The sequence below is a fragment of the Scyliorhinus torazame genome, chromosome 9 (assembly GCF_047496885.1).
Source record: "Scyliorhinus torazame isolate Kashiwa2021f chromosome 9, sScyTor2.1, whole genome shotgun sequence".
Classification (NCBI taxonomy): domain Eukaryota; kingdom Metazoa; phylum Chordata; class Chondrichthyes; order Carcharhiniformes; family Scyliorhinidae; genus Scyliorhinus; species Scyliorhinus torazame.
In genome coordinates, this window is record NC_092715.1 from 38,370,505 (window position 1) to 38,396,744 (window position 26,240).

General features: G+C 49.0%; 1 protein-coding gene across 8 annotated transcripts in view; it reads left to right on the forward strand.

Moving 5' to 3' along the window:
* Positions 1-26,240, forward strand: part of wdr17 (WD repeat domain 17) — a 164,586-nt gene that overhangs the window by 53,427 nt on the left and 84,919 nt on the right. For all 8 annotated transcript variants that reach the window (XR_011948992.1, XR_011948991.1, XR_011948993.1 and 5 more), the window contains 7 exons: positions 1,305-1,387; positions 4,293-4,379; positions 6,485-6,649; positions 13,530-13,732; positions 16,344-16,493; positions 20,860-20,990; positions 26,035-26,160. Coding sequence is in view for 5 of the 8 variants with exons in the window: in XM_072515785.1 (XP_072371886.1) it covers positions 1,305-1,387; positions 4,293-4,379; positions 6,485-6,649; positions 13,530-13,732; positions 16,344-16,493; positions 20,860-20,990; positions 26,035-26,160 (945 nt within the window). In the remaining 3 variants the exon portion in view is untranslated. The remainder of the gene's footprint in view (positions 1-1,304; positions 1,388-4,292; positions 4,380-6,484; positions 6,650-13,529; positions 13,733-16,343; positions 16,494-20,859; positions 20,991-26,034; positions 26,161-26,240) is intronic.

Consider the following 26,240-nt stretch of genomic DNA (forward strand, 5'->3'; position numbering starts at 1 on the left):
AGGAGGTTCACAAGAATGATCCCTGGAGTGAAAAGCTTGTCGTATGAGGAACGGTTGAGGACTCTGGGTCTGTACACATTGGAGTTTAGAAGGATGAGGGGAGATCTTATTGAAACTTACAGGATACTGCGTGGCCCGGATAGAGTGGACGTGGAGAGAATGTTTCCACTTGTAGGAAAAACTAGAAGCAGAGGACACAATCTCAGACTAAAGGGACGATCCTTTAAAACAGAGACGAGGAGGAATTTCTTCAGCCAGAGGTTGGTGAATCTATGGCACTCATTGCCGCAGAAGGCTGTGGAGACCAAATCACTGAGTGTCTTTAAAACAGAGATAGATAGGCTTTGGATCAATAAAGGGATCAGCGGTTATGGGGAGAAGGCAGAATAATGGGGATGAGAAAAATATCAGCCATGATTGAATGGCGGAGCAGACCCGATGGGCCGAGTGGCCTAATTCTGCTCCTATGTCTTATGGTCTTTAGGGTCTCGTTTTTTTTAAGCGAAATAAAACTCAAGCTCGCAGGAATCCGAATCAGATCTGAAACCGGCTGCCTCTTTATTAATATAAAGCCTGATAATTGCCACCACCTTCAGAAAAGCAGCAGAGATAATTGAATAAGAACGTCTTGGCAGTGGGGACAAAATAATTTCTCGTTTTATCTTCTGATGTATCGTAGGAAAACCTGTATGAAAATCTGTTGATGAGTAACAGCATTGCCCCAGAGCAGCAAGACTTCTCCTGGCGCTTATTTTTACACAGAACAGATAATTGGGCATTTTGAACTCCATGTCAGCCCAAATAACAATTGCTGTTTGCTGATCCTCTTGTCATATCGCCTGGCCGTTATGATGCAGCTCTGTGTTCTTCCAAATGTGTTCTTTAACGTGTTTAAAATTCCCTATCCGGAACTCAGCCCAGAGACGGGATCGGGACCCTGGATCTAGAATTCAGCCGGTTAACTCTTCTGGTCTTTCTCCGTCAGATCTGCTGAGCACTTACGGTTTTTAATTACAGTACGTTGAGCTCTGTTAGAATTTCAGTCTCTTTTCAGATGTCGAAATTAACATCCTTGGGGGTAGGGGAGAGATTCCCTGGCCTCTCGGCGGCGTTTTTCACACGGTGGGGAGGCAGCGCGGCATTCACCGGCGGCGGGCTCGCCAATGTCAATGGGATTTCCCAATGACTCAAATCCACACCGCCGGGAAACCTGCCCCGCCGACGTGAACAGCCGGAGAATGCTGGCCCTGGTTTTTCTTCCGATTTGATGGTTGGTAATTCGTTTCTTTTATTGTTCTTTGAAGCACGGTAAAAATGGAATCTTCTGCATTGCTTGGAGCCACAAAGATTCCAAGAGGATAGCAACATGTAGCGGCGATGGATTCTGGTAAGTGTTGTTTCCACCATTTGTCTCATTTTTTAAAATTGCTAGCTGTAGGGGTGGCACAGTGGTTAGCACTGCTTCCTCCCAACGTCAGGGACCTTGGTTCAATTTCAGCCTTGGGTGACTGTGTGCAGTTTGCACGTTCTCCCCATGTGTGTGTGGGTTTCCTCCAGGTGCTCCGGTTTCCTCCCACAATTCAAAGATGTGCAGGTGAGGTGGATTGGCCATGCTAAATTGTCCCTTAGTAGGTTTGGTGGCCATGATGTGGAGATGCCGGCGTTGGACTGGGGTGGGCCCATTAAGAAGTCTTACAACACCAGGTTAAAGTCCAACAGAGTTTGTTTCGAATCACTAGCTTTCGCAGCGCAGCTCCTTCCTCAGATGAGTGACTCACCTGATGAAGGAGCTGTGCTCCGAAAGCTACTGATTCGAAACAAACCTGTTAGATGGGACAGGAAGGCAGACAGCATTATCAGAGACCCCTCCCACCCAGACATTGCCTTCTTCCAGACCCTTCCATCAGGCAGAAGGGACAGAAGTCTGAAGACCTGCACATCCAGACATAGGAACAGCTTCTTCCCCACAGCTACAAGACTCCTCAACAACTCTCCCTCGGACTGATCTGTTCCCTGTAAGAACACTATTCACAACACCCTATGTTGCTCTTGCTCATGTATTTTCTTTGTTTGACGCCTTGTTCCGCACTGTAACCAATCACTGTTTGTCGATGTACCATTTGTCAATGTTCTCTGTTAATTATTCTTTTTGTCTCCTATGTACATACTGTGTACAATCTCTCGGCCGCAGAAAAACTCTTTTCACTGTACTTCGGTACATGCGATAATAAATCAAATCCAATCAAACAGGAAGTCACTCAAACTGCAGAAATATTCCTCACGGCTTCCCAGAGATGGACATCTGCCACGCTTTTGTGTGACTGCCCCTGAGCCACATTGAACAGCAGTACTCTGCTATGGGGTAGACCAGGGTGACTGAAGCTGTGCGTAGCTCGTTCGCGCTACTGCCCCGGATCATACCCGTAGATTTCCGTACGAGGTTCACTCTCATCTTGACCTTGAATCTGGTGTTCTGGAAGTGTTGCTAATAGGTCAATGAGCAGTCAAGAGTGATGCCAAGATAATTTGCCGTTGGCTCGTGGGTGAGTGGTCGACCACCAAACTGAACAAGAGGTTCTTCCCTGGCATTCATATTATTCAGGTAGAAGGCTGAAATGTCAATCTGGAAAATGGAGACTTTGATCTCGGATATAGGATTAGGAAAGGGTAGGCGTAAAGAAAATGTTTCCTTGCAGAGGAGTTTAAAACTAGGCCATGGATACAAGGTAGTTCAAGATAAACCAAATCGGAATTTCAGAGAAATCTCTTTAGCCAAGAGAATGTGGAACTGCCGACCACAACGAGTGTTGGGGCATGGAGTGTCGATGCCTTTAAAGGGAAGTTAGGTAAACACGTGAAGGAGAAAGGAGTTGGCGGTTACGGTGCTGGTGTTAGTTGCAGAGGGGTGCGAGGAGCTTGTGAATATTGTTGTCTTGCTTTCCAGCAGTGCGGAATAACAGAAAGAATAACCCTGTCAGAATCCCAGCACTGAATATGTAAGGTAGAGAGCGAAAACAAAAACAAGGAGTGGCGATATGTGGAATGAACTGCCTGTAAATTCCCCGTCTGACAAGATGAACATATAATGGCTTTGAACCAGGGCCAAGTGTGTCAATGGGCTTGTGCTCAAGGGGTTAGGAACGTCTTTATCAACCATCTGAACAATATGAAAATGGAATCGGACTGCTCATGATCCCCCTTATCCAACTCCTCAACCAATTCAAGGAGGTTAATCATATCCTTTTAAATTAATATATAGGATATGGACATCGCTGGCTCGGCCAGCATTTATTGTTCATCCCTAATTGCCTTGAGAAGATGGCCTACCCGTACAGCTCCAAACTCTCATTCACGAGCTCTTACTTGCCCAGGTACTCACTCACTCTGGTGACATTCCCAAAGCTGATGTTAAACTGGCAGATCCACGGTTTCTCCCTTCTTCCTCATTTTCTAAACAATGGATTGTCAGTTGTAGTTTTGCAACGAATTCCTAAATTTAGAGAGCTTTGGAAACACCTGACCAGTGCGTCCGTGAACTCTTCATGTGTTTTAAAAAAAAGATATATAGTCTAGTGTGGAAACAGGAGGAGGGGAGGTGGATAATGATGGAGTCAGCGAGCCTAGTCCTTGGTCACCAGCTGTAGGGCTAGTGTTTCAAAGGGATCTGATACCCATTGAAATTTCAGGTCCTGGCCCCACGTCTCAACTGCATTGTTCGTGTCATACCGTTTTTTAATTATAAATTCCCTAACTGGGTGGGAGGCCCCCAATCGGTGCTGAATGGAACTGCCTGTCTTGTGCCAGTGGCAAAGGCAGGCAACAGCCATGTTGGAGCCTGCCGCTGCTTTGCTTCAGAGGGCCAGGAGGATTAAACGGAATGCAAACAGGAATGACCGAGGTAATGTGCACGATCCGCTGCAAGTCACCAGAGGCCCCAATAATTTTTAATGTCAAACAAAGAACTTTTCCTCTGCCCCACTGTGAACGTGTCCTTTGCCAAAAAGAAATCCCCGTTTGAAAGTTTCAGTCCCGAATTCCCACGACCAGGTGGCAATGTCCGAAGTCAGCTCAATGAGCTGTTTATTGGAGCCAAATGGATGCCCCATTCCCTCCTCCTCACACTCACTTTGCAAATTGGAGCCTCTCCGGGAGGTTCGGATCTAGACACGACCTCTGGGACTTTGATTTTGAAAAACAAAGCCCAGAACGTGTACAGATCCTGTGACAAAAACCCATGGTGGCTGAGTAGACGACTGCTGCGCAAGCACTCTTGACTTCTTATTTGTTTACAGTATCATTCGAACAATCGATGGGAAAGTTCTGCACAAGTACAAGCATCCAGCTGCTGTGTTTGGATGTGACTGGAGCCAGAATAATAAGTAAGTTAATCCTTTCAACCAGGCAGCTTATTCACTGACCCTTTCGGGTTTGCCATTGCGTATCCCTGTGGAGCGTAAATCATATTATTTGTTGTGCTGCCATGGGTATTCAGCTGGATTCAACCTAGCATGGCATGATGGAATGGTCGAAGTTAATGTGCAATGGTTTTTTTTAGAAGTAAACAAGCTCCTCGCACCCCCAATAACTGCACTACACCCTCAGTCAGGAGGGTGGGACAGTCCAGCCTCAGCATCCACAGATGCTCTAATCAACACATCTGCATGGTCATTCCACTTGCTGGTACTTGAGCAATGAACAAGAAGGGATCATGAAAGAAGGCAAGCAAAAGGCGTCCCCGTTAATGCAGTTGGTTGAAATGAAGCCTAAATTTATTGTGGCCCTGCAAGATATGCAGTCACATTACACTTACTAGCTGACGTAGGCTCAATCACAAGCAGAAATTGACACAAAACAAGTCTCTCACCTATTGACCTCATTTCATCAACATTGGCCAAAAAGTAAAAACCAGGATGAGCCTGGTCAGCAAATTCGGTGGAACGTCACAGGAGTGCAACCAGAATATTTTACAAGACAATAGTGGACTTAGCCCACTCTGTGCCGGATGCTTCCTTGGCCTCCTGGTCTTGCAGTCGCCACACATCCCTGCGTGCTGTGATGTGCCGCCATGTGGACTGTGTCAGGTACACTTACGTCCACCCCAGCTGAGCGTCTCCAACTGCCGTCTCACATTGCCCCGTCTGCCTTTCGCCGTGATCCCGTTCTGCTCTGTGCATCCTCCTGAACAATATCGACCATCCCAGTCAAGAAGACTTGAAGAACCCACCAAGAAGGAACTGAAAATTGCACTGGCGGGTTCTGAAAAAAAAAACAGGAGCTAATGTCCATGTAGCTGGTGGCGCCACTATCCAGGTGGACGGGCAGCAAAATGATCTCATCACTAACCGAGCAGCAGCGGGTCCCTGGCAGAGGGCGGTGCACCCACCTACCCCATGGGCTGGATTTAAAGTGGGGTAGGGGGCATGCCCGCTGCTTTCCCACATGATACCAACCTGTCTCCCATATCATAGCGGGGATGTCGGGCAGCATGCTCACCCTTAGTCCTGTTGAGGCCCTTCAGTGGCCACTTAATGGCCTGACCCTGCTTCTGCCACTATTTTACCCGCAGCAGGGGAGGCCCAGGCCAAGCCGGTTGCCTGGTAGCTTTTACTGGGCAAGTTAATGTGAGGAGGGGACAGCCCTCTGGGATGTCTCTGAGCCCATTGGAGGCTCTCACCCCAAGGCCATATCACCCATTTAACTCTCCTCACCTTGGTCTTTCAAGCACCGGCCCCCACCCACCTCTTCCCCCTCGCTGGAGCCTGGCAGCCATGTCCCGCCAATACCACAGACTTACCTTCGCTCCGATCTCCCGAACTTCCTCTTCTTTGGGGACTTGCCTGTAATCCCAGCAGTGACCATTGCCCAATCTTGGCACTGCTGAGCCTACAAATATGCTGGTCATTCAGATTGGCTGGTAGCTTTGTAAGGCAGGTCACCCTCCCCAGGTAGGAACAGCTGTCTCGCTCTGAGCCAATTAATGCCCCGTTGTTAGGCACCCAATGGACTTTTTAGTTGGGATACCCATAAAATCCAGCCCCATAAGTGGAAGATGCGAGTCAACCTGAAGTGTAATTGTAGCCGTGAATCACAGACTGCTAAACTAAACATCCCACTAACAACCTATCCCGTCAAGTTCAAGCAGTAGTAGTCCAAAATTGATAACCTCTTTCACACCATGAAGAACATGGGAAATGGAAGATGTCCCATTGCTAACAGTGTGGTTATTTTTCTGAGGTTGGGTGTAAGGCAGAGTTTTTTGGCCGAATTGAGGGAACTCTCTTCAGTACTTTACCTGACCCGAGAGAGTTCTCATGCTTATCATCGTTCCTGGATGGTCATCAGTAAAATGTGTTCCATTCTCTCATCATAACCCCCTTTACCTTGATCAGAGGAAGTAAAAAAAAATCCCCAAAAGTTCCAATTTTAAAAATATTTGTTACCTTTCATCAGGTATGTTTATTTAAACATTCTTTTTATCTTCCAGAGATATGATAGCTACAGGCTGCGAGGATAAGAGTGTTCGCGTTTACTATTTAGCCACCAGTTCTGACCAGCCACTGAAAGTTTTCACAGGACACACTGCCAAAGTGTTCCATGTTCGTTGGTCTCCATTGAGGGAAGGCATCCTCTGCAGCGGTTCTGATGACAGGTATGGGCACAGTGAAATAGGTGGTGGGAAAAGCATTTCTTCCAGTGAGTCATCGCGCAAAGCTATGATGAGCGGTGATTACTGAAGGTGAAAAAAATATAGGGCGGGATTTTCCACGCAACACACCGCATGCTTCGCGGTACTGGAGGAGGTACTTTGGACAGCAGTGGAATCTTCTGGTCCTGCAGCTGTCATTTCCCAATTCCCACTGGTGAAGTAATGAGGTTGCTACCCAGGAAGGTCAGGAGCCTAATTTCAATCAGTTTAAATGCAATTAATGGGCTTCCCCACCATATAATCCCACACATTTGGAATTCCCCCTCACCGCCGACATTTACACCTGCGTTTTTAAAAACATGAACCAGGTGAAGGGAATTTGCCAGGGGTGCACAGGTAAGTATAGTCCCAAGGAGGAGAGGGATTTTCCGGGGCTGTACCCAGGCACGGTCCCCAAGCACGGCACCCTGGCACTGCCAGGGGCCTATTGGGAGCGCCGTTGTTTGGGGGGGGGTTCCCCTTATTGGTTGGGCGGGGATCAAATATCTCCTTGTGTGTGTGATGCTGGGAGGGTCTTCCTGTGCGTATAGGAGAGAGTTTTCTGTTTCGGTGGGGGGGGGGGGGGGCGAGCGAGCGAGGGTGGCGTGTGCCTGTGGGTGGGCGGTTCTCTATCCTGTGGTCCTGTGGGGGAGTTTCCTGCGTTGCCTATCGGAGATCCGGGCACCCTTTGGAAAGGACGCCCCGATCTCGGAATTTCCAGCTGACGGCTTTTCCCAGCCTCGTCCTGCCAACATGACGGTGTGAGCCTCGCCTGCAGGTTTTTTCTGCATAGAGGGCTGGATTATCTGGAGAGAAAAGCCAGCTATGCGGCCTGCGAACTGCAGGCCAGTCCACTCTGTGCAGAGAATGGGAAATTCACCCCCTGTCTTTAAGCGCTGCTTTTAACCATTCAAATGTTGCCATTCCAGTTTACTAATTATGGCCCCGACCATTTGCAGCACACACCATGATGTTAGTGCAATTTTCTACCCACGCAGGGGGGGACTGTAAAATCAAAAGTAAGCAACATCTTTTGCAAAATGGAGTATGAATACAGTTGCTAAAAGTTGTGCTGCAGGTTAGCAAGGCAATTTTTAAAAATCAGATCAAGCACTAGGTTTTATTTCGAGAGGGATAGAATTGAAAAGTAGGGAAGTGAGAAACATTCTTATGAAAAGGATGTAGACACGCTGAAGAGCATGTTTTACAGCGATGATAGTAGAAATGCATGGGTATGCTGAAGATATAAGAACATAAGAACTAGAAGCAGAAGTAGGCCATTCGGCCCATCGAGTCTGCACCGGCTCTTGGAAAGAGCACCCTACCCAAGCCCACACCCCCACTCTATCCCCATTACCCAGTAACCCCACCCAACACTAAGGGCAATTGTGGACACAAAGAACGTGCAGACTCCACACAGACAGTGACCCAAGCCGGGAATCAAACCTGGGAACCTGGAGCTGTGAAGCAATTGTGCTAACCACTATGCTACCGTGTTGAGAGGCTGGGCCCCTCTCGCAAAGAAGACAGCTGAGAAATGATCTAATAGAGAGTTCAATTCTGGAAGGTTTTGATACAGAATGTTTGCTCTTGTGGGGAATGGCAGAACCAGAGGCCTTCAATATAAGATGGTCGCCAAGAAATCCAGTGGACAATTCGGAAGAAACTTGCTTACCCAAAGAGAGGTGAGAATATGGAACTCACTACCAAAGAGAGTAGTTGAAACAAATACTATAATTCCATTTAAGGGGAATCTAGACAAGCAAATGAAGGAGAAGGGAATGGAGGGTTATGCTGATAAATGAGTAAAAATGGGAATATCTTAACTAGGTCATAAATGCCTGCATGGTCAGGTTGGGCCAAATGGCAATGTGTCCAAGTTTTCAGACATTATCATAGAATTTACAGCGCTGAAGGAGGCCATTCGGCCCATCGAGTTTGTGCCAGCTCTTGGAAAGAGCACCCTACTTAAGCCCACGCCTCCCCCCTATCCCCAGTAACCCCACCTAACATGTTTGGACACTGAGGGCAATTTACCATGGCCAATCCACCTAACCTGCACACCTTTGGACTGTGGGAGGAAACCTACGCAGACACGGGAAGACTCCGCACAGTGACCCCAGCCGGGAATCGAACCTGGGACCCTGGAGCTGTGCTAAGCACTGTGCTACCGTGCAGCCCATATATCCTATCTGACCTTATTTTTTAAAATTAGCTTGATGCTGAAAGCTTGCACTTAGTAAAAGCCTCTTTTGGCTGTTAGCATCCGAATCAATAATCCTCCTTCTCGTACAATACCTTAAGAAACGGCATTGGCAACCCATGAACGTCCATTAGCTTAGTCCACAATTATGCTCGACAAAGAACAGCCGTGATTTGCCATTGCCTTCTGCAATATGGCTGATCAGGAAACTGTCCCTCTCAGCTGCCTGCCGTCAAGTGTATTGGAGGGATTTTTAATTTATTCGTTCATGGGATGTGGCTGTCGTCGGCTGTGCCAGCATTTATTGCTCGTCCATAATTGCCCTTGAGTGGGCAGTTAAGAGTCAACCACATTGCTGTGGGTCTGGAGTCACATGTAGGTCAGTCCAGGCAAGGACAGCAGATCTCCTTCTCTAAAGGACGGAAATACTGTGGCTTCACAGCGCCAGGGTCCCAGGTTCGATTCCCCCCTGGGTCACTGTCTGTGCGGAGTCTGCACGTTCTCCTCGTGTCTGCGTGGGTTCCCTCCGGGTGCTCCGGTTTCCTCCCACAGTCCAAAGACGTGCAGGTTAGGTGGATTGGCCATGATAAATTGCCCTTCGTGTCAAAAAAGGTTCGGAGGGGTCATGGGGTTCCGGGGATAGGGTGGAAGTGAGGGCTTAAGTGGGTCGGTGCAGACTCGATGGGCCGAATGGCCTCCTTCTGCATTGTATGTTCGATGTAAATAGCCATCAGGGACCTGAAATAGGACTTGAACCCAGAGCTTCTGGTCCAAAGATAGGTGCCACAAGCCCTCCTGTGACATTGACTAACAGAGGATTTAACAAGTTGCTAAAGATCAGGCTTCTAAACCATGAGTTGTCCCTGAGAGAGCATGGACGATATAACCAGTCATAACTTCCAGCTGGGTTGGCTGGTGGGTCTTCTGTGGGCTTGGTCACGAGAAGACACCGGATAAAATGTTGAATCACGGGGGTAAATTAAGCATCGAAATGAAAGCAGAAAAGAAGTTTGTGGTTCAGGGAGGATTTTGCATGAGATATGGTGTTACAGGAGATGAATTCCTGCAGGAAGTCTCAAGGCAGACTGCCCCAATCACCATGGTAGAAGTCAAGGAAACCCATGAAAGTGTTGGCACAAATAGCTCATTGCTCTAAGGTTTCAGCATTACACAAGAGATCTCCCACAGAAAGTCACCTCCGGGTCGATATATTTAGGCGAATCAGATTTGTCTGACCATCCTAAAGATAAAGGGTGGGATTCTCCGACTCCCGCCGGGCCGGAGAATCGCTGGGGGGCGGCGTGAATCCCACCCCCGCCGGCTGCCGAATTCTCCAGCGCCAGGGTTTTGGCGGGGCCGGGAATCACGGCGCACCGGTCAGCGGCTGCTAGCAGCAGCCCCCCCGGCGATTCTCCGGCCCGCGTTGGGCCGAGTAGCCGCCCGTTTTCGGCGGGTCCCGCCGGCGTAAATCATAACAGGTCCTTACCGGCGGGACCTGGCTCCACGGGCGGCCTGCAGAATCTGCGGGGGGGGGGGGGGGGGGGGGCTGTGCGGGGGCTGTGGGGGGATCTGGCCCCGGGGGGTGCCCCCACAGTGGCCTGGCCCGCGATCGGGGCTCACCGATTCGCGGGCAGGCCTGTGCCGTGGGGGAACTCTTTCCCTCCGCACCGGCCGCTGTCAACCTCCGCCATGGCCGGTAAGGAGAAGAACCCCCCCTGCACATGCGCTGGGATGTCGCCAGCACACGCTGGCGCTCCCGCGCATGCGCCAACTTGCTCCGGCCGGCAGAGTTCCATCGGCGCCGGTTGTCGGGGCGCCAAGCCCTTCCGCAACGGCTGGAAAGGGAAGGAATTGTTATATTACAGGGGTGTAATATATATGCTACTCATTTGTCTTATCGAGTTGTATTTAACTTGATGATAAACAGTCAAGGTCTTCCAGTTGATGACAAATTATTGATTAACAAAATAATATACTTGTGAGTTCTTTAACTTTAATACTTTGACTAATAGTAGAATTAACTAAGATTAGATTATATTAACAATTAATATAATACACTACAGGGCGGCATGTGGCGCAGTGATTAGCACTGGGACTACGGCGCTGAGGACCCGCGTTCGAATCCCGGCCCTGGGTCACTGTCCTTGTGGAGTTTGCACATTCTCCCCATGTCTGCGTGGGTTTCACCCCCACAACCCGAAGATTCATAGGTTAGGTGGATTGGCCATGCTAAATTGCCCCTTAATTAAAAAAAATAATTGGGTATTCTAAATTTATATTAAAAAAATATATATAATCCATTACACTCTGAGCTGGTCACTTCTATCCTCTAGCTGGAAGACAAACAAAGAACCTAAGGAAAGAGTGGGAAACTTCTTATGTAGTTCCTATTAGTGTTTCCATCTAGTGATCATCTGACTGTATATTAACCAATCATGTATTTACATAAGAAATCACTACCGGAATCCTTTGACCGCAATTGCAACAACGCACAAATGAAATGAAATCTGGCTCTCCTCCAGTCTATCGGAAGATCCTATCAATTAATTGATTGCAGGCCTATATCAGCGGCAGAATTGTGCAAATGCATAGTCAGAGTAGTCATGTAGCAAAAAAAGCTCAAAGTACTGTAACCACGCAACAGGTCCATCTGGATCTTTAAAGAAAAAGATAAGGGGATGGTGTTCAAGTGCCTGTGAGATTGGTGCAGGCACACTTTGAGAATAGCGCTCTCAGATAGCATGCCAATCTTCCGGTGCCTCCGGGACCCGCTGCAATTTTCAAAGGGAGGGCCAATGGTGGGGGGGGGGAGCCGGAAGGTCATACTCCTCCAGTTAATTTGCCGTTAAGCCTATTGGAAGAACTTGTTTGGAGACTGGAGAGATACACAATCAAATAGTCAACGGTAAGAACAGTCTTGGGTGTAGTTAAGGACAGCTGTCGAGGGCACAGTGGGGAAACCATTAATTATCGTGGTCACCGACTTAACATCTTGCTTAAAATTAAACATAGTCAAACTGAGGTGCTCATGCAGTCACACAAAGTTGCCCCTGTTTGAGCAGAATAGATTTATTACCTAATGAATGGCCGTTTTCGATATTTGCTTGCCCCCTACTCTCCTGACTGCTCCTCGAGGCATGGGCAAACCCAGTCATGGCTGCCATCTGCTTTAGAAAATTACCCTGCAGAACTAGTGCCCACCTTTTTCTTTCATGAATTTAGAGTACCCAATTATTTTTTTTTCAATTAAGGGACAATTTAGCAAGGCTAATCCACCTAACCTACACATCTTTGGGTTGTGGGGGTGAAACTCACGCAGACACTGGGAAAATGTGCAAACTCCACACAGACAGTGACCCAGGGCCGGGATTCAAACCCGGGTCCTCAGTGCCGTAGGCTGCAGTGCTAACCACTGTGCCAGGTGCTGCCCTTCTAGTGCCCATCTTGTGAACAGCATTTGGCATCATTAATTAGGCACCAAACCCACCTCCACCCAGTAGGGCCTTTGCATTTAAAAATTGTGGGCGGGATTCCCTCAGCCCGGGTCCGGACCGGAGAATCCCTGCGACCTGCGCGAATCGCGCTATGCCGCCCCAATGTCGGCACGTGATTCTCCGCTGAGTGGAGAATCAGCGCCATTGGCGCCGGTGTGGTTGCCGCCGGTCGCAGGCTGCTCTACGCGGTCGGCCCACCGATTCTTGGACCGAGCGGCCGTCGTAAAAACGCCGAGTCCCGCTGGCGCCGTCCACACCTGCTCTCAGCCGGCCCCTATAGTCTGCGCCGGCCCCTGTAGTCCTGCGCGCCATGTTGCATCAGGGCCGGCGCATTGAAGGAAGCCACTGCGCATGCACGCGTTGGCGCCGGTGCCACTGTACATGCGCGGATCCCGCGGCGCCCAGTTTTCGCCGGGATCAGCAGCTGGAGCGGCGTAAACCGCTCCAGTGCCGTGCTGACCCCCTGTCGGGGCCAGAATTGCTGATCCTGAGGGCGTGTTGACGCCGTTGAGAAACGCGACGGCGTTTCCGACGGCGTCAACACTCAGCCTCAGGATCACAGAATCCCACCCAGGATTGCCGCGCCTGATGCTTGGGTTGCCAACCCTCCAGGATTGGCCCAGAGTCTCCATGAATTGAAGGTCACTCCTGAAGGGATAACCTCCCTTCTTTCTCGTTTTGCCAAACTTGTTGCGAACCTGGCCAACGTCAGCGAGGTGGGAACATTGAGTGGGCGGGGGGGGCGGGGGGGGGGGGGGGGGTGACATGTGGAGGAGGAGGAGGTTAATAATATTGAATTGTATTAAAATCCATTCAAACGAGATTCCCGCCCTTTATGGGTCTCGACCTCGTGATGTTTCTGACGAGGGGGAGAAAGTCAGGAAACGCAATCTCTCTGGAGAGAATCGCATTTCCCGAGTCTGCTCGGATTTTCCGCCCTTGTCGCCATTCCCTCTTTGTCTTTCCGCATTGCTTTGTTTTCATTTTAGATTTCCAACTTTTATACCTTTTTGTTTCGTGATAACGCAAATTGCCCTTTGATGTATTTTATGAAATGTATTTCATGACAAAGAGGGCTCCATTTGAATTTCCGAGTGTTTGCATTTGAGGTGACCATTGCTGTAAACATTCTATATTTCCTCCACAGCACTGTGAGGATATGGGACTACACACAGGATGCCTGTATCAATATTCTAAGTGGACACAAAGCACCAGTGCGAGGTCTAATGTGGAACACTGAAGTCCCCTACCTCCTGATATCGGGCAGTTGGGACTACACTATACGTGTTTGGGACACTAGAGATGGCACTTGCCTGGACACTGTATACGACCATGGTGCCGACGTCTATGGTAATGGCGCATCTTGCTTTTAACAGGCAAGCTTGTCCTAAGAGAATGTAATGTACAGTGGGGGAACGAGAGTGGTAAATATGTTTGAGGTGATAGTAGTGTTATGAATCTCAATGACAAATCAGTTACAGTCTGTTGTTATCTTGATCCCAAGGTGAAGTATGGAACAAGACACTGATACTTAGCTTGACAAACAACGCAATGCACGTTTAATGAATAGAAAGCGTGCAATCTTTCATCTTTATGATCTTCAGTGTCCTGTGAAATCAATGGTCTGTCTCTCCTAAAACCCTTTTGCAGTTATTTTATCCTGACCAGAGGCGCATCAAAGGGACTTTTAATTTATTGTCAAAGTTTGTTTGCTAAAGATATAGTTTGTGCAATTAGTTCAAGGCAGATTACATTTTTTAAAATTCATCCAATGAATCGAAGATCGACAGGAGTCAATTTGCATACTACAGGTTGAGAAATAATCCAGGAGCATATTTGATTAATGAACAGCAAGGGCCTTTTGCTGTTTGGTGTCAGATTCTAGTATATTTTACGAAGAATATTTATAGACGCACAAATCAAAAATCTACCAGAACATTGCAGACTGCATGCTTTGAGTTGCTCAAGTGATGAGCGCTGATTTTTACCCCCTCCTTAGTTTTAACCATTCTAACCACTATTTCCACCAAGATATTCTCAAACCTGTAATTGTGCCAATAGTGTAGATTTGGAAAGAGCTGTGAAGTCCCGCAATCCTAGCCTTTATCATTCAAAAGAGGTGAGGGCCGTAACGGGAATGGGAACTGGTATGGCATGTTGGTAAAAGCTGGCATTGTACAGTGGACCCATCAACTTCTGGAAGCAAAGGGCAGCACAGTGGTTAGCACATTTGCTTCACAGCTCTAGGGTCCCAGGTTCGATTCCCTGCTTGGGTCACTCTGTGCGGAGTCTGCACGTTCTCCCCGTGTCTGTGTGGGTTTCCTCCGGATTCTCCGGTTTCCTCCCACAGTCCAAAGATGTGCAGGTTAGGTGGATTGGCCACGCTAAATTGCCCTTCGTGTCCAAAAAGGTTAGGTGGGGTTACTGGGTTGCGGGGATAGGGTGGAGGTGTGGGCTTGGGTAAGGTGCTCTTTCCAAGGGCCGGTGCAAACTAGATGGGCCGAATGGCCTCCTTCTGCACTGTAAATTCTATGATAGAGTCTTTGTAGATTTTCCTGCTTCACCGCCTTAACTTCCTGAGACACGGTTCAGCAAAGTTGCGAATGAAGGACAGACCAGAGCAATTTCCCCACCACTTTGGGCCAACGAGTGCATGAGGGAAGCAGTGGATTGCCAAAAGAGACAAAACTGGGAACGTGGGCCGATAAATCATTCGAATGGTGGCCCAGGAGATATTCAGCCTGATGTGGCCCTCTTGGATTATTTTTCAATAAACGTCTTCTCTCTGTCATGCTCCCAATTCTTCATTTTGAAATGAAGGTTTTTACCTCTCAGTACCTATCGTGCACCTTTGGATTTATTTGCTGCCCCCTCCTTTGAAAGTGCTTTCTCGGTCTCTTGAGCATCTCCAATATTGATCGCTCACTGATGGCTGTACCTTCAGATTCCAGAAATCCTTCCCTATACCTCTCCACGACTCTACCTCTCTTTCCACTCCTTAAAACCTACCTCTTTGATTAATACCACCTTACGTGTCTCAGTGTCAGATTTTTGCTTTATCACACCCTTGTGAAGCCTTTTGAATGTTTTCTTAGGGTCGGTGCTGCTGCATAAATTTGAGCTGCTGTTGTTGGCCAATTTTGCTTTGGGGACATGTAGGTGATTTATTACCAGAGTGCATTCTTCCATGGGAAGTGGGTGTGGCTGGCAAGGCCACTGTTTGTTGCCCATTCCTAAATGCCCTTGAACTGAGTGGCTGGCCATTTCAGAGGGCAGTTAAGAGTCAACCACATTACTGTCAGCTAGACCAGGTAAGAATAAAACAAAAGAGAGGTTTGCTTCTCCAAAGGGCATTAGTGAACCAGATGGGTTTTTACAGGAATCGGTGATAATCGTCATGGTTCAATGTCAATTGCAGACTTTATTAATTCGGTTTAAATTTGACCAGCTGCCGTGGTGGGACTTGAACCTGCATCCCCAGGCCATTAGCCCAGGGCTCGAGATTACTAGTCCAGTGATATTACCATAACGCCACCATCTCCCCGTCAGCAGTGACTGGGCACCAGTCGCCTCCAATGACCCGATCTGAACTTGCTGACCAACATCAGGTAGATTTCCAAATTATGCTGAATGCTACCCTGGGCAATGATAGGAATCAGAAACTGTGTAGAGACAGGGTCAAACCTGAATCTGTGGGGATGTATCTTCAAGCAACACGTCCCTAATCGAGTCCACAACTAGTCTTATTTACACCAAGATATCTGCAAGTTAATCAGTTTGCAACTCGGATGCTATTTTGCCCCATTATTATTTCAATTTTTTACTTTGGGTTCCGCAGATTAGAAAGAGGCCGTTTCAGCTCATCGAGTGGAGCATTTTGATAATAGTCGCTGAGGTTGTCTCATTTTCTGTCTTTTTGAATTTGTGCTGTAAGTAACAGAAACTTAATCCCATCACCCAGGTTTGACCTGTCATCCAAACAGGCCCTTCACCATGGCGTCATGTTCGAGAGATTCCACCGTGAGGCTTTGGTCATTAACACCTCTGATTTCTCCTGTCCTCATAAACATTCTGGCGGACCAACAGTGGGAGGAAATAATTGGGAATACAGGTAGGTATGTCACCTGATTACATCACGATCTATCTCTGCGCTCTCCCGATATTTTTTGAAAGAAAACATCCTGAGTGTGCCCTCTTTGAGCCCCTCAATTGTACTTCGATAAGAAAATGAATAAACACAAGATTGTTTGACTGACCCGTTGCTCGGATCATGAAAGTTTTCTCAGCGCGCCATCCAACTAGAAAAGTGGAATTCCATTAAATCCACTTGGATTTCGATTGGAATGATACTTGGGATTCACTTTCACATTCAAGGTAAAGATTTGTTTGCAGTAAATTATTTGCATAAGACCGTAAGAAATTGGAGCTGGAGCAGGTCATTTGGTACCTCAAACCGGCTCTGCCTGAGCGCTTCTAGCTCAGCTCCACCTTTCCAACACTGGAAGGAAGCTTGTGCAGGCGATGGAAGACTGGGCAGCTGCCTGGAGATCCAACTCGCATTGCCCCCTTTGGGAAAGGCCCACCAAACCACAAGGTGAACAGGAAGTTGAGAGGTCACTGGCAGGCCTTTTCCCAGCATCAGGTCCCGTGGGGATGGGCGGAGGGAGGATCTGCCTACCGTGTGTTGCCAGCCAATCAGAGGCCAGCAGCGGTTTTGCTCAGCAGCGCCCCTGGGGAGGTGAGTGGCTACTTTGGGAAAGACAGTCACTGGAGGCCCTGGATCGCAGACCGGCCCGTGCCAGACGTAATAATGGCAAGCTGGGTTGCATGGGGAGAGGGTTGGAGGGAGTAGAGGTGTAAGGATGCTGGAGGAGGTCAGCGGCAAGGGCAGGGGGTTTGGGCCCAGGTGGCACCAGTCTCCTGATTCTGGGTCTCTCGACCAAGCACCAAATTCCTTTGAAGGGGGGGTACCCCCCTGCCCCCAACACCCAGGAGATGACATGCAGCTTGCATCTGTTCCCTTGTCGTGCTCTCCACGCGGTAACAGGCCTCCCCACAGCTGAGCAACACTAATGGTCATTAATTATTCACTTAAGGGTCTCAATTGGTAATGGGGCAGGAAGGCTGATCTTGGGCCTTCCCACCGCAGACTTAATCGGGGAAGAGGCAGGAAGGTACCGTTCCACCCGATTAAATTCACTCCCCATCTTCAAACATGCCATTGGAGAGGGTAGAAGATTCCACCCATTACCCTCATCTCTTAATTTCCTTCGTACTGTCTGTCGAACTCTGTACTGAATATACTCGGTGGCTCTTTGGGGCGGGGGGGGGGGGGGGGGGGGGGGGGGGGAGAGGGGGTAGAGATTCTAGTATATTTATGAAGGAATTAGAATCTAAAGATTCTAATTCCTTCCAGTGAAGAAATTTCTCCTCCTCTTAGTTCTAAACGGCCGACCCCTTTATCTGAGGCCGCGCCACTGCAGCCGATGTTCCCCAGCCAGGGGAAACATTGTCTCAGCATCGACTCTGTCAAGGCCTTTGTGAATTTAATATGTTTCAACTTGTATTTGAAAAGGTTTTGAGGTGTAACTTTATGACTGCATTGTAGCGGGTGGCCTGGGGCTGGCCGTAAAATGCGGCGAGCCATTTAAAAGGCCATTGACTTCAGCAGGTCCAGAAAAATCCCACTGGCAGACGGGACTGGAAAAGCCCACTGGCAGGCGGGGCTGGAAAGTCCCACTGGCAGACGGGACTGGAAAACCCCACTGGCAGACGGGACTGGAAACCCCCATTGACAGACGGGACTGGAAAACCCCACTGGCAGGTGGGGCTGGAAAGTCCCACTGGCAGGCAGGGCTGGAAAACCCCACTGGCAGACGGGGCTGGAAAACCCCACTGGCAGACGGGGCTGGAAAACCTCACTGGCAGACAGGACTGGAAAACCTCGCTGGCAGACAAGACCGGAAAACCCCACTGGCAGACAAGACCGGAACACCCCACTGGCAGACAAGACTGGAAAACCCCACTGGCAGGCGGAACGTAAAATCCCACTGCAGATGGGACCGGAAAATCGCACCATCAGGCGGGACTGGAAAGTCCCACTTGCAGACAGGACTGGAAAACCCAACTGGCAGACAGGACCGGAAAATCCCACCGACAGGCCTAAACACAGATGACCATAGACTACTTTACCCTTTTGAGAGAGAGCTGACGGGTGATGATTTAACCTGAGGGTCACCACACCTCAGGCGAGGGGTAAGTTTGAGAAGGCAGGGCCTTAATGAATAACCTCAGCCAGTACGGGAATTGAACACGCACTGTTGGTCTCACTCTGCATCATAAACCAGCCGTCCAGCCAGCTGAGCTAAACCAACCTAAATACTGGCCACTGGAAATCCTGCAATCGGGCAGTGCGCTGGCACCTCATGACGCCAAGGGCCCGGGTTCGATCCTGGACCCGGGTCACTGTCTGTATGGAGTTTCCGCATTCTCTCCATGTCTGCGTGGGTCTCACTCCCACAACAATGGTGGACTGGCCATGATAAATTGCCCCTTAATTGGAAAAAACAATATTTGGGTACTTTTTTTGAAATCCTGCAATAAAAAGGGAAAATACTGCAAGTATCTGTGCTATGGAAAGAGAAACAGAGTTTACAGCTGAATTTTCCCAGCTTGGTGGAGATGCCTCCTTTAAATCTTGCTCCCCACTTCCCGACTCCCAATGCCGGAGCGTGAGGATCATTGAGCCAGAGCCACAGTCTTCCGATGATGGCCTTGGCACCTGTACCCCACATATATTTTTACAATTATAAGTCTTCAATGGGAAACCTCCGTCTCGAGACGCCCTCATGGTCTCCCACCTTCGTCGGCAGCACCCAGTGGAGCTGTTGTTGCCCACACCTTTGGATGTTCTGATCGGCCCTCCCACCTCCGCGGCCCAGCCCCCTTCACAAAGTGGATAGGGATTCCATAGGAAGCCTGATAATTGGCCGCCTGTGGGAAGATCATTCAGGCAGAGGGGACTCAGATACCATCAGCATCAGGACCCATGAACGGTCCTGGCGTTGGGGTCCTGTCACCCTCCAATATTTTCAGTTTCAAGGAGATGATATTTTATCAAAACCGAAAGATGGGATGGTGTCAGCCAATGACACATTTTGGGTTAAGGTCCCTCAAAGGCCCTTGCGCAGAATGCACAAACAAGCCTAACCAGCGAGGCGCACTCACGCCAGCTCCAGCAAAATCTAACCCATCCTGTTCACATTCACAATTGCTAATTTTTCGGCAGGGTTGAGAATTTGCCCCTTCTAAATATGTTAATGTCTCCGTCCGACTGATGCCTAGCACTGGTTCCTGTATGAGGACAACAGTGCAGACAATTCTCTGGTTGACCACCACCACAGACCACAATCAGTAAGAATGAACAACAACACCTCCTCCACAATAGCCCTCGACACCGTCACCCCACAAGGCTGCATACTTAGCCCCCTACTCTACTCCCTGTACACACACGACTGCGTGGCAAAACTTGGTTCCAACTCCATCTACAAGTTTGCTGACGATACGACCATAGTGGGCCGGATCTTGACTAACGACGAGTCCGAATACAGGCGGGAGATAGAGAACCTAGTGGAGTGGTGTAGTGACAACAATCTCTCCCTCACTGCCAGCAACACTAAAGAGCTGGTAATTGACTTCAGGAAGCAAAGTACTGTACACACTCCTGTCAACATCAACGGGGCCGAGGTGGAGATGGTTAGCAGTTTCAAATTCCTTGGGGTGCACATCTCCAAAAATCTGTCCTGGTCCACCCACGTCGATGCTACCACCAAGAAAGCACAACAGCTCCTATACTTCCTCAGGAAACTAAGGAAATTTGGCATGTCCACATTAACCCTAACCAACTTTTACAGATGCACCATAGAAAGCATCCTATCGGGCTGCATCACAGCCTGGTATGGCAACTGCTCGGCCCAGCCCCGCAAGAAACTTCAGAGAGTCGTGAACACCGCCCAGTCCATGACACGGACATGCCTCCCATCCATGACTCCCATCTACACCTCCCACTGCCTGGGGAAAGCGGCAGCATAATCAAAGATCCCTCCCACCCGGCTTACTCACTCTTCCAACTTCTTCCATCGGGCAGGAGATACAGAAGTCTGAGAACACGCATGAACAGACTCAAAAACAGCTTCTTCCCCACTGTCACCAGACTCCTAAATGACCCTCTTATGGACTGACCTCATTAGCACTGCACCCTGTATGCTTCACCGATGCCAGTGCTTATGTAGTTACATTGTATAAGTTGTGTTGCCCTATTATGTATTTTCTTTTATTCCCTTTTCTTCTCATGTACTTAATGATCTGTTGAGCTGCTCGCAGAAAAATACTTTTCACTGTACCTCGGTACACGTGGCAATAAACAAATCCAATCCATCCAATCCAATTTGCACCAACATTAATTCACTCTTTTTCAGATCGTGCAATGGCATCGGGCGCTCCGCCTCTGCTCTGCGGGAAAGTGTCCCGGGATATCAAGCAAGAGCTAGATAAGCTCACATATAATGTGCGGATCAAGAAGCTAAGATGGTTCTCCGAATGTTTGTCAGTAAGTCCTTTCACCATCACCGCTAAAGCTCGTGTAAGTGCAGAATTGATTGCTAATTTGGCAATTACACTTGGCCTTCATTCATTGGCTCCTGGTTAAGCAACACCTTGTTTTAAAATTCTCATCCTCGTTTTCCAATCCCTCCTTGGTCTTGCCCATCCCTGCCTCTGTAATTTTCTCCGACCCCACAACCCTCCGAGACATCTATGTTTCTCTAATTCCAGCAACTTGTACATTCCTGATTTGAAGTGCTCCCTGATTGGTATCTGTGCCTCCAGCTGCCTAAGCCACAAGTTCTAAAATTCCCTCCCTAAATCTCGTTGCCTCGCTTTCCTCCTTGAAGACACCCCTAAACACCTACTTCTTTGACCAAGCTTTTGGTGACCTGATTTAATGGGGGGAGAGTTTCCCCACTCCCCGCAGTGTGTCCCCCCAGCCCGCTGTGAAGCCTGTGACAGGGTTCAGTGTAGACAGGACCAGAAGTTCCCGCTGGCTGGGACAGCAGTAAAATTCACCCCCCCAACCCCCATCTCCTTATGTGCTTGGTGTCGTACTTTGATTTTTGACACTCCTGTGAAGCATATTGAGATGTTTTAACACATCAAAGGTGCTACATTAATGAAAGTTGTTGGAGGAAGGTCTCCTGGGCTTTGCCTTCCTGCAGCATTTACATGCTCACCATCAGCCACATTCACTTCACAAAGTATTTCACAAAGTTGATGCTGGGCCTATATAATGTTGCGACAACACTAAACTCCTCTCTCCATTCTGTGGGTGACACAGTGGTGAGCACTGCTACCTCACAACGGCAGGGACCCGGATTCCGACCTCGGGTGACTTGTGTGGATTTTCCACCTTCTCCCCATGTCTGCGTGTGTTTCCTCCGGGTGCTCCGGTTTCCTCCCAAAGATGTGCAGGTTAGGTAAGAACAGGGTAGGAGAGTGGGCCTAGGTAGGCTGCTCTTTCAGAGGGTCGGTGCAGACCCATTGGGCAGAATGGCTTTCTTCTGCACTCTATGAATTTTATGTTTAGGAGAGTATTTATTTTAAACAGCTTAATACTGAACTAGATAGTGAGGGGGTCCAAATGGACGTCTTAAATGTAATTTCAAAGTTATTTAAACGTAATTGTTTTCCTGCCTTTACTCATATGTTACAGCACTGAGGGAATGAAGGAAGGAGACTGTTGTCCCAGTACTGGAGGGAATGCCCCGTGCAACAATTGTCATTTCTTTAATTAACTGAAAAGACACTGTTGCTGAGCATGAAACACAAATCATGGGCGGGATTCTCCGTTGCCTGACGCCGATATCGTAATTGCCGATCGGACGGAGAATCGACTCCGACGCCCAAATCGAGGTCGGCGCCGGTTTGACGCTGGTCAGCCATGGTCCGCATCTTCGGAAATGGCGTCATTGCGCCGCGCTGCATTGCAATGGCGTTGCCGCGTCTTCGGCCAGCCTTCCCACGATGCTCCACCCCCCCCCAATGGGCCGGGTTCCCGACGGCGCGGGACACATGTGGTCTCAGCGGTCGGGGACCCGACGTGGCGGCCGTGGACTGTGTCCAGCGTCGCCGCACTTAGCCGAGATCTGTGCCGCTGGCCGGGAGGTGCTTCCGTGAGGGCTGGGGGGTCTGGTGGGGGGGTGGCCCCGGGGGAGGGGGGGGGGGCCTGTGGGGTCGCGAATAGCAGATCGGGTCCGCGCACGGCCACCGCCATGTTGCACGGCACAGCTGCTGCAAGTCATTAGCCGTGGGCATGTGCGGCCAGGGACCCGTCCATTCTCCGTCTGTTTTCGGCATGGGAGCCGGAGGTTTCACCCGACGCCGCTGCTAGCCCCTCCGGTCCCGGAAGGGGTGTGGGTTTGGCACCGACTGTTATATTGTAAACTTCCCGCAGATTCTCCATTCGAGCCCGAACTTAGCCGCAGATGGAGAATCTTTGCACAAAAATCAATTACATTCCTCGTTCAGTAGTGCTCTTAATGCTTATTTCATTTCACTTAAATAGAGCCATTTATTTATTTAAGGTGAATCAGTACCGTTGCTATTTTGAGACATGATTATTTCTGAGCTCTCCTGGCCAGGCTCCCATCTTCCACCCCCAATAAAGTTCAATCCATTCAAAATTATGCTTCCTACGCTTTAACTCACTCCAAAAGTATCATTCACACATCACCTTTCACCTTCAGCTGTTAGAACAGAGGGAGTGAAGCCACTTAGCTGCTTTAATGTGGTCAAGAGCTGTCAATCATAGAATGAGTACTTATAAGCATTGTGGTTAGCAGTAAAACAGAGTACTTTAGCTGTTCAGGCTGAGGAGTCCACTTTAGCGATTTAAAAAGTCAGACCAGGAGGGTGCTGTTGAGCAGATGACTGCCGGAGATCACCATGCCAAGGCGCTGGAATGGGCAGACCAGACACAGGGCCCCCATTGGGAGGGGAGGGGGGGACATCCCCTCTGCAGCCTGACGGCAGCAGAGGGGCCCTGTGCTGACCCCCCTCTGGGTCCACCGTGCCAGTGAATGCACCTGGCCATGCTTACATCAAAACCTACCTGGTGGATTTCCCACTGTGGGGTTCGGAACAACACCTGTGCGCGGAGATTCGGGCTTCCCGCCCTTTAGGTGCATGCTGATACATGCAGATCCCTATTTCGCATTTTCCCGCCGGCGCAGGGCGGCAGCAGAGGAGCGGAGAATGGGAATGGGCCTGTGGCCCAGCGCTAATCCTGTTTTTCGGCCAACGCTCCGTTCCCTGGCCGATCAGGATTTCCAATCGCAGCGACGGTGAATGGAGAATCCCAGCCAAGGTTTCACTTTCTGTAACTTCCATTTTAACACAAATCAGAACCAACACAAATTGGCAGGGAAATTATATTTTGGGTGGAACTTCCCACCAGCGGGAATTTCTGCTCCTGCCGGAGTCAATGGATGGCTCGCATTATGTTCCAGCCCCATCCCCTCCGTGACGAGGTCATAAAATTCAGTTCATTACATGTTAAATCAAACGGTAAATTTCACTTCAAAGAGTTGATACTCTTTATAAATCTCAACAACCGCAAGCAGCCGTGTGATTCCCTGCAAGCATGTGGCACCACATGCAGTTCCAAAGTTCCCTAACTCATCCTCTGGTCTGTAGGAAATTTCTCTTTCCTGCTCAATCAATTTGGCCCAGGGGTCATGTTTAAAAGCAGCTGGGCAGCACGGTGGTGCGGTGGTTAGCACTGCTGCCTCATGGCGCTGAGGTGCCAGGTTCGATCCCGCCCCTGGTCACTGTCCCTGTGGAGTTTGCACATTCTCCCCGTGTTTGCGTGGGTTTCGCCCCCACAACCCAAAGATGTGCAGGTTAGGTGGATAGGCCACGCTAAATTGCCCTTTAATTGGAAAAAATGAATTGGGTACTCTAAATTTTTTTTTTTTAATGTTTAAAAGCAGCTGTATTTCATCCAAGTTCCCCGGAGACAGTCGTCACCGGGATGGCTCCCTCCTGCAGATCCTCCGTAGCTAGGCTCATGACCTTGATGCACAGATATCCCAGGGACTCCTTCATCCTAAACCCATAGTAAACACCACTAAACAGTCTAGTCGGCTCTGGAAAATCTGAAGCAACAGTAGTCCAATTCACGATCCCTGCTCTAACCTTGGCTTCAGTTTTCTGACCTGTTTAACTGTATTACACGTACATAGTACCTTCTAAATGTGCCTTTTCTGTTCTCCCCACTGTCTGCAGCTCTCCTTTGAGTCTAACCACACGGCTTTTTCACCTTAACTTCCTCCCTGTTGGTACTGCTTCCAGGTCACGTGAATCACTGTTTCTTCTTCTTCAAGAAAGTTACAATTGAAAGGGCAGCACGGTAGCACAAGTGGATAACACTGTGGCTTCACAGCACCAGAGTCCCAGGTTCGATTCCCGGCTTGGGTCACTGTCTGTGCGGAGTCTGCACGTTCTCCCCGTGACTGCGTGGGTTTCCTCTGGGTGCCAGTTTCCTCCCACAGTCCAAAGACATGCAGGTTAGGTGGATTGGCCATGCGAAATTGCCGTTCGTGGCCAAAAAGGTTAGGAGGGGTTATTGAGTTACGGGGATAGGGTGGAAGTGAGGGCTTAAGTGGGTCGGTGCAGATTCGATGGGCCGAATGGCCTCCTTCTGTACTGTATGTTCTATGATCCCTTTAAAATTCTTGCAAACTCTTGAAAGTCAGTTCCAAACATTCTCCGGTGCTCCGGTTTCCTCCCACAGTCCAAAGATGTGCAGGTTAGGTGGATTGGCCATGATAAATTGCCCTTAGTGTCCAAAATTGTCCTTAGTGTTGGGCGGGGTTACTGTGTTATGGGGATAGGGTGGAGGTGTGGATGTTCTTGGGTAGGGTGCTCTTTCCAAGAGCCGGTGCTGACTCGATGGGCCGAATGGCCTCCTTCTGCACTGTAATTTCTATGATTTTGACAAACAATTCTGCAGACCTCTTAAAGAAGTTGCAAATGTTTCTATTCTACTGCCTTCGGGTCAAAGGATAATGCAATTGAAGTGTTCAAGGCATTAAGGCAAACAGAGAGGATGAGCAAAGAGAAACTATTTCTGCTGGTTGACAAGTCTAGGATGGGGGGAGGGGGGGGGGGATTTTTTTTAAAATTAGGGCCGTAACTTCCAAGAATGGAATGAGGAAACCGAGTTAAACAAAACCAGTTCAAAGTAATTAAATCCAAGTAAAAATCAGCAATACTGGTGTCAGTAACACTGGAGTTCAGTTTTAAGGTCTGCAAGGCCATTTAGGACATGTTTTGCTGCTCCCCATCATTTCCCATTTTTGCTTGGGGAAGAGCAGAAGCAGTTTTGGAACTTATTCCAGGGAGGCAACTGATGCTGGATCGATTATCAGTTTTCAATCTGAGATTGTTAGGTTTATGTCAGCCAAAGGTAACAAGGGGCCTGGGGCCTGAGCGGTTGGTTATACGGCGTTGCACTGCCCTTCAGACATGGTCTCATTAAATGGCGGAACAAGCTTGAGGTTTCAAATGGCGTTAATACTTGCCTATGTTGTTTCTAGCCCCCAGGAGGCAGTAAGAACCTCTGGGACTTGGTGGCTGTGTTAAAAGACCAGGATGACAGTCTGCTTCCACAAAACTACTGCAAAGGAATAATGCACATGAAACATCTGGTCAGGTTCAAAACTGTAAGTAACGGTTTGCAGAGGGTTTATCACACTCGTTCCAATTGAATTTGGCATCTCAAATTAAAGATAGGTTCACAAAG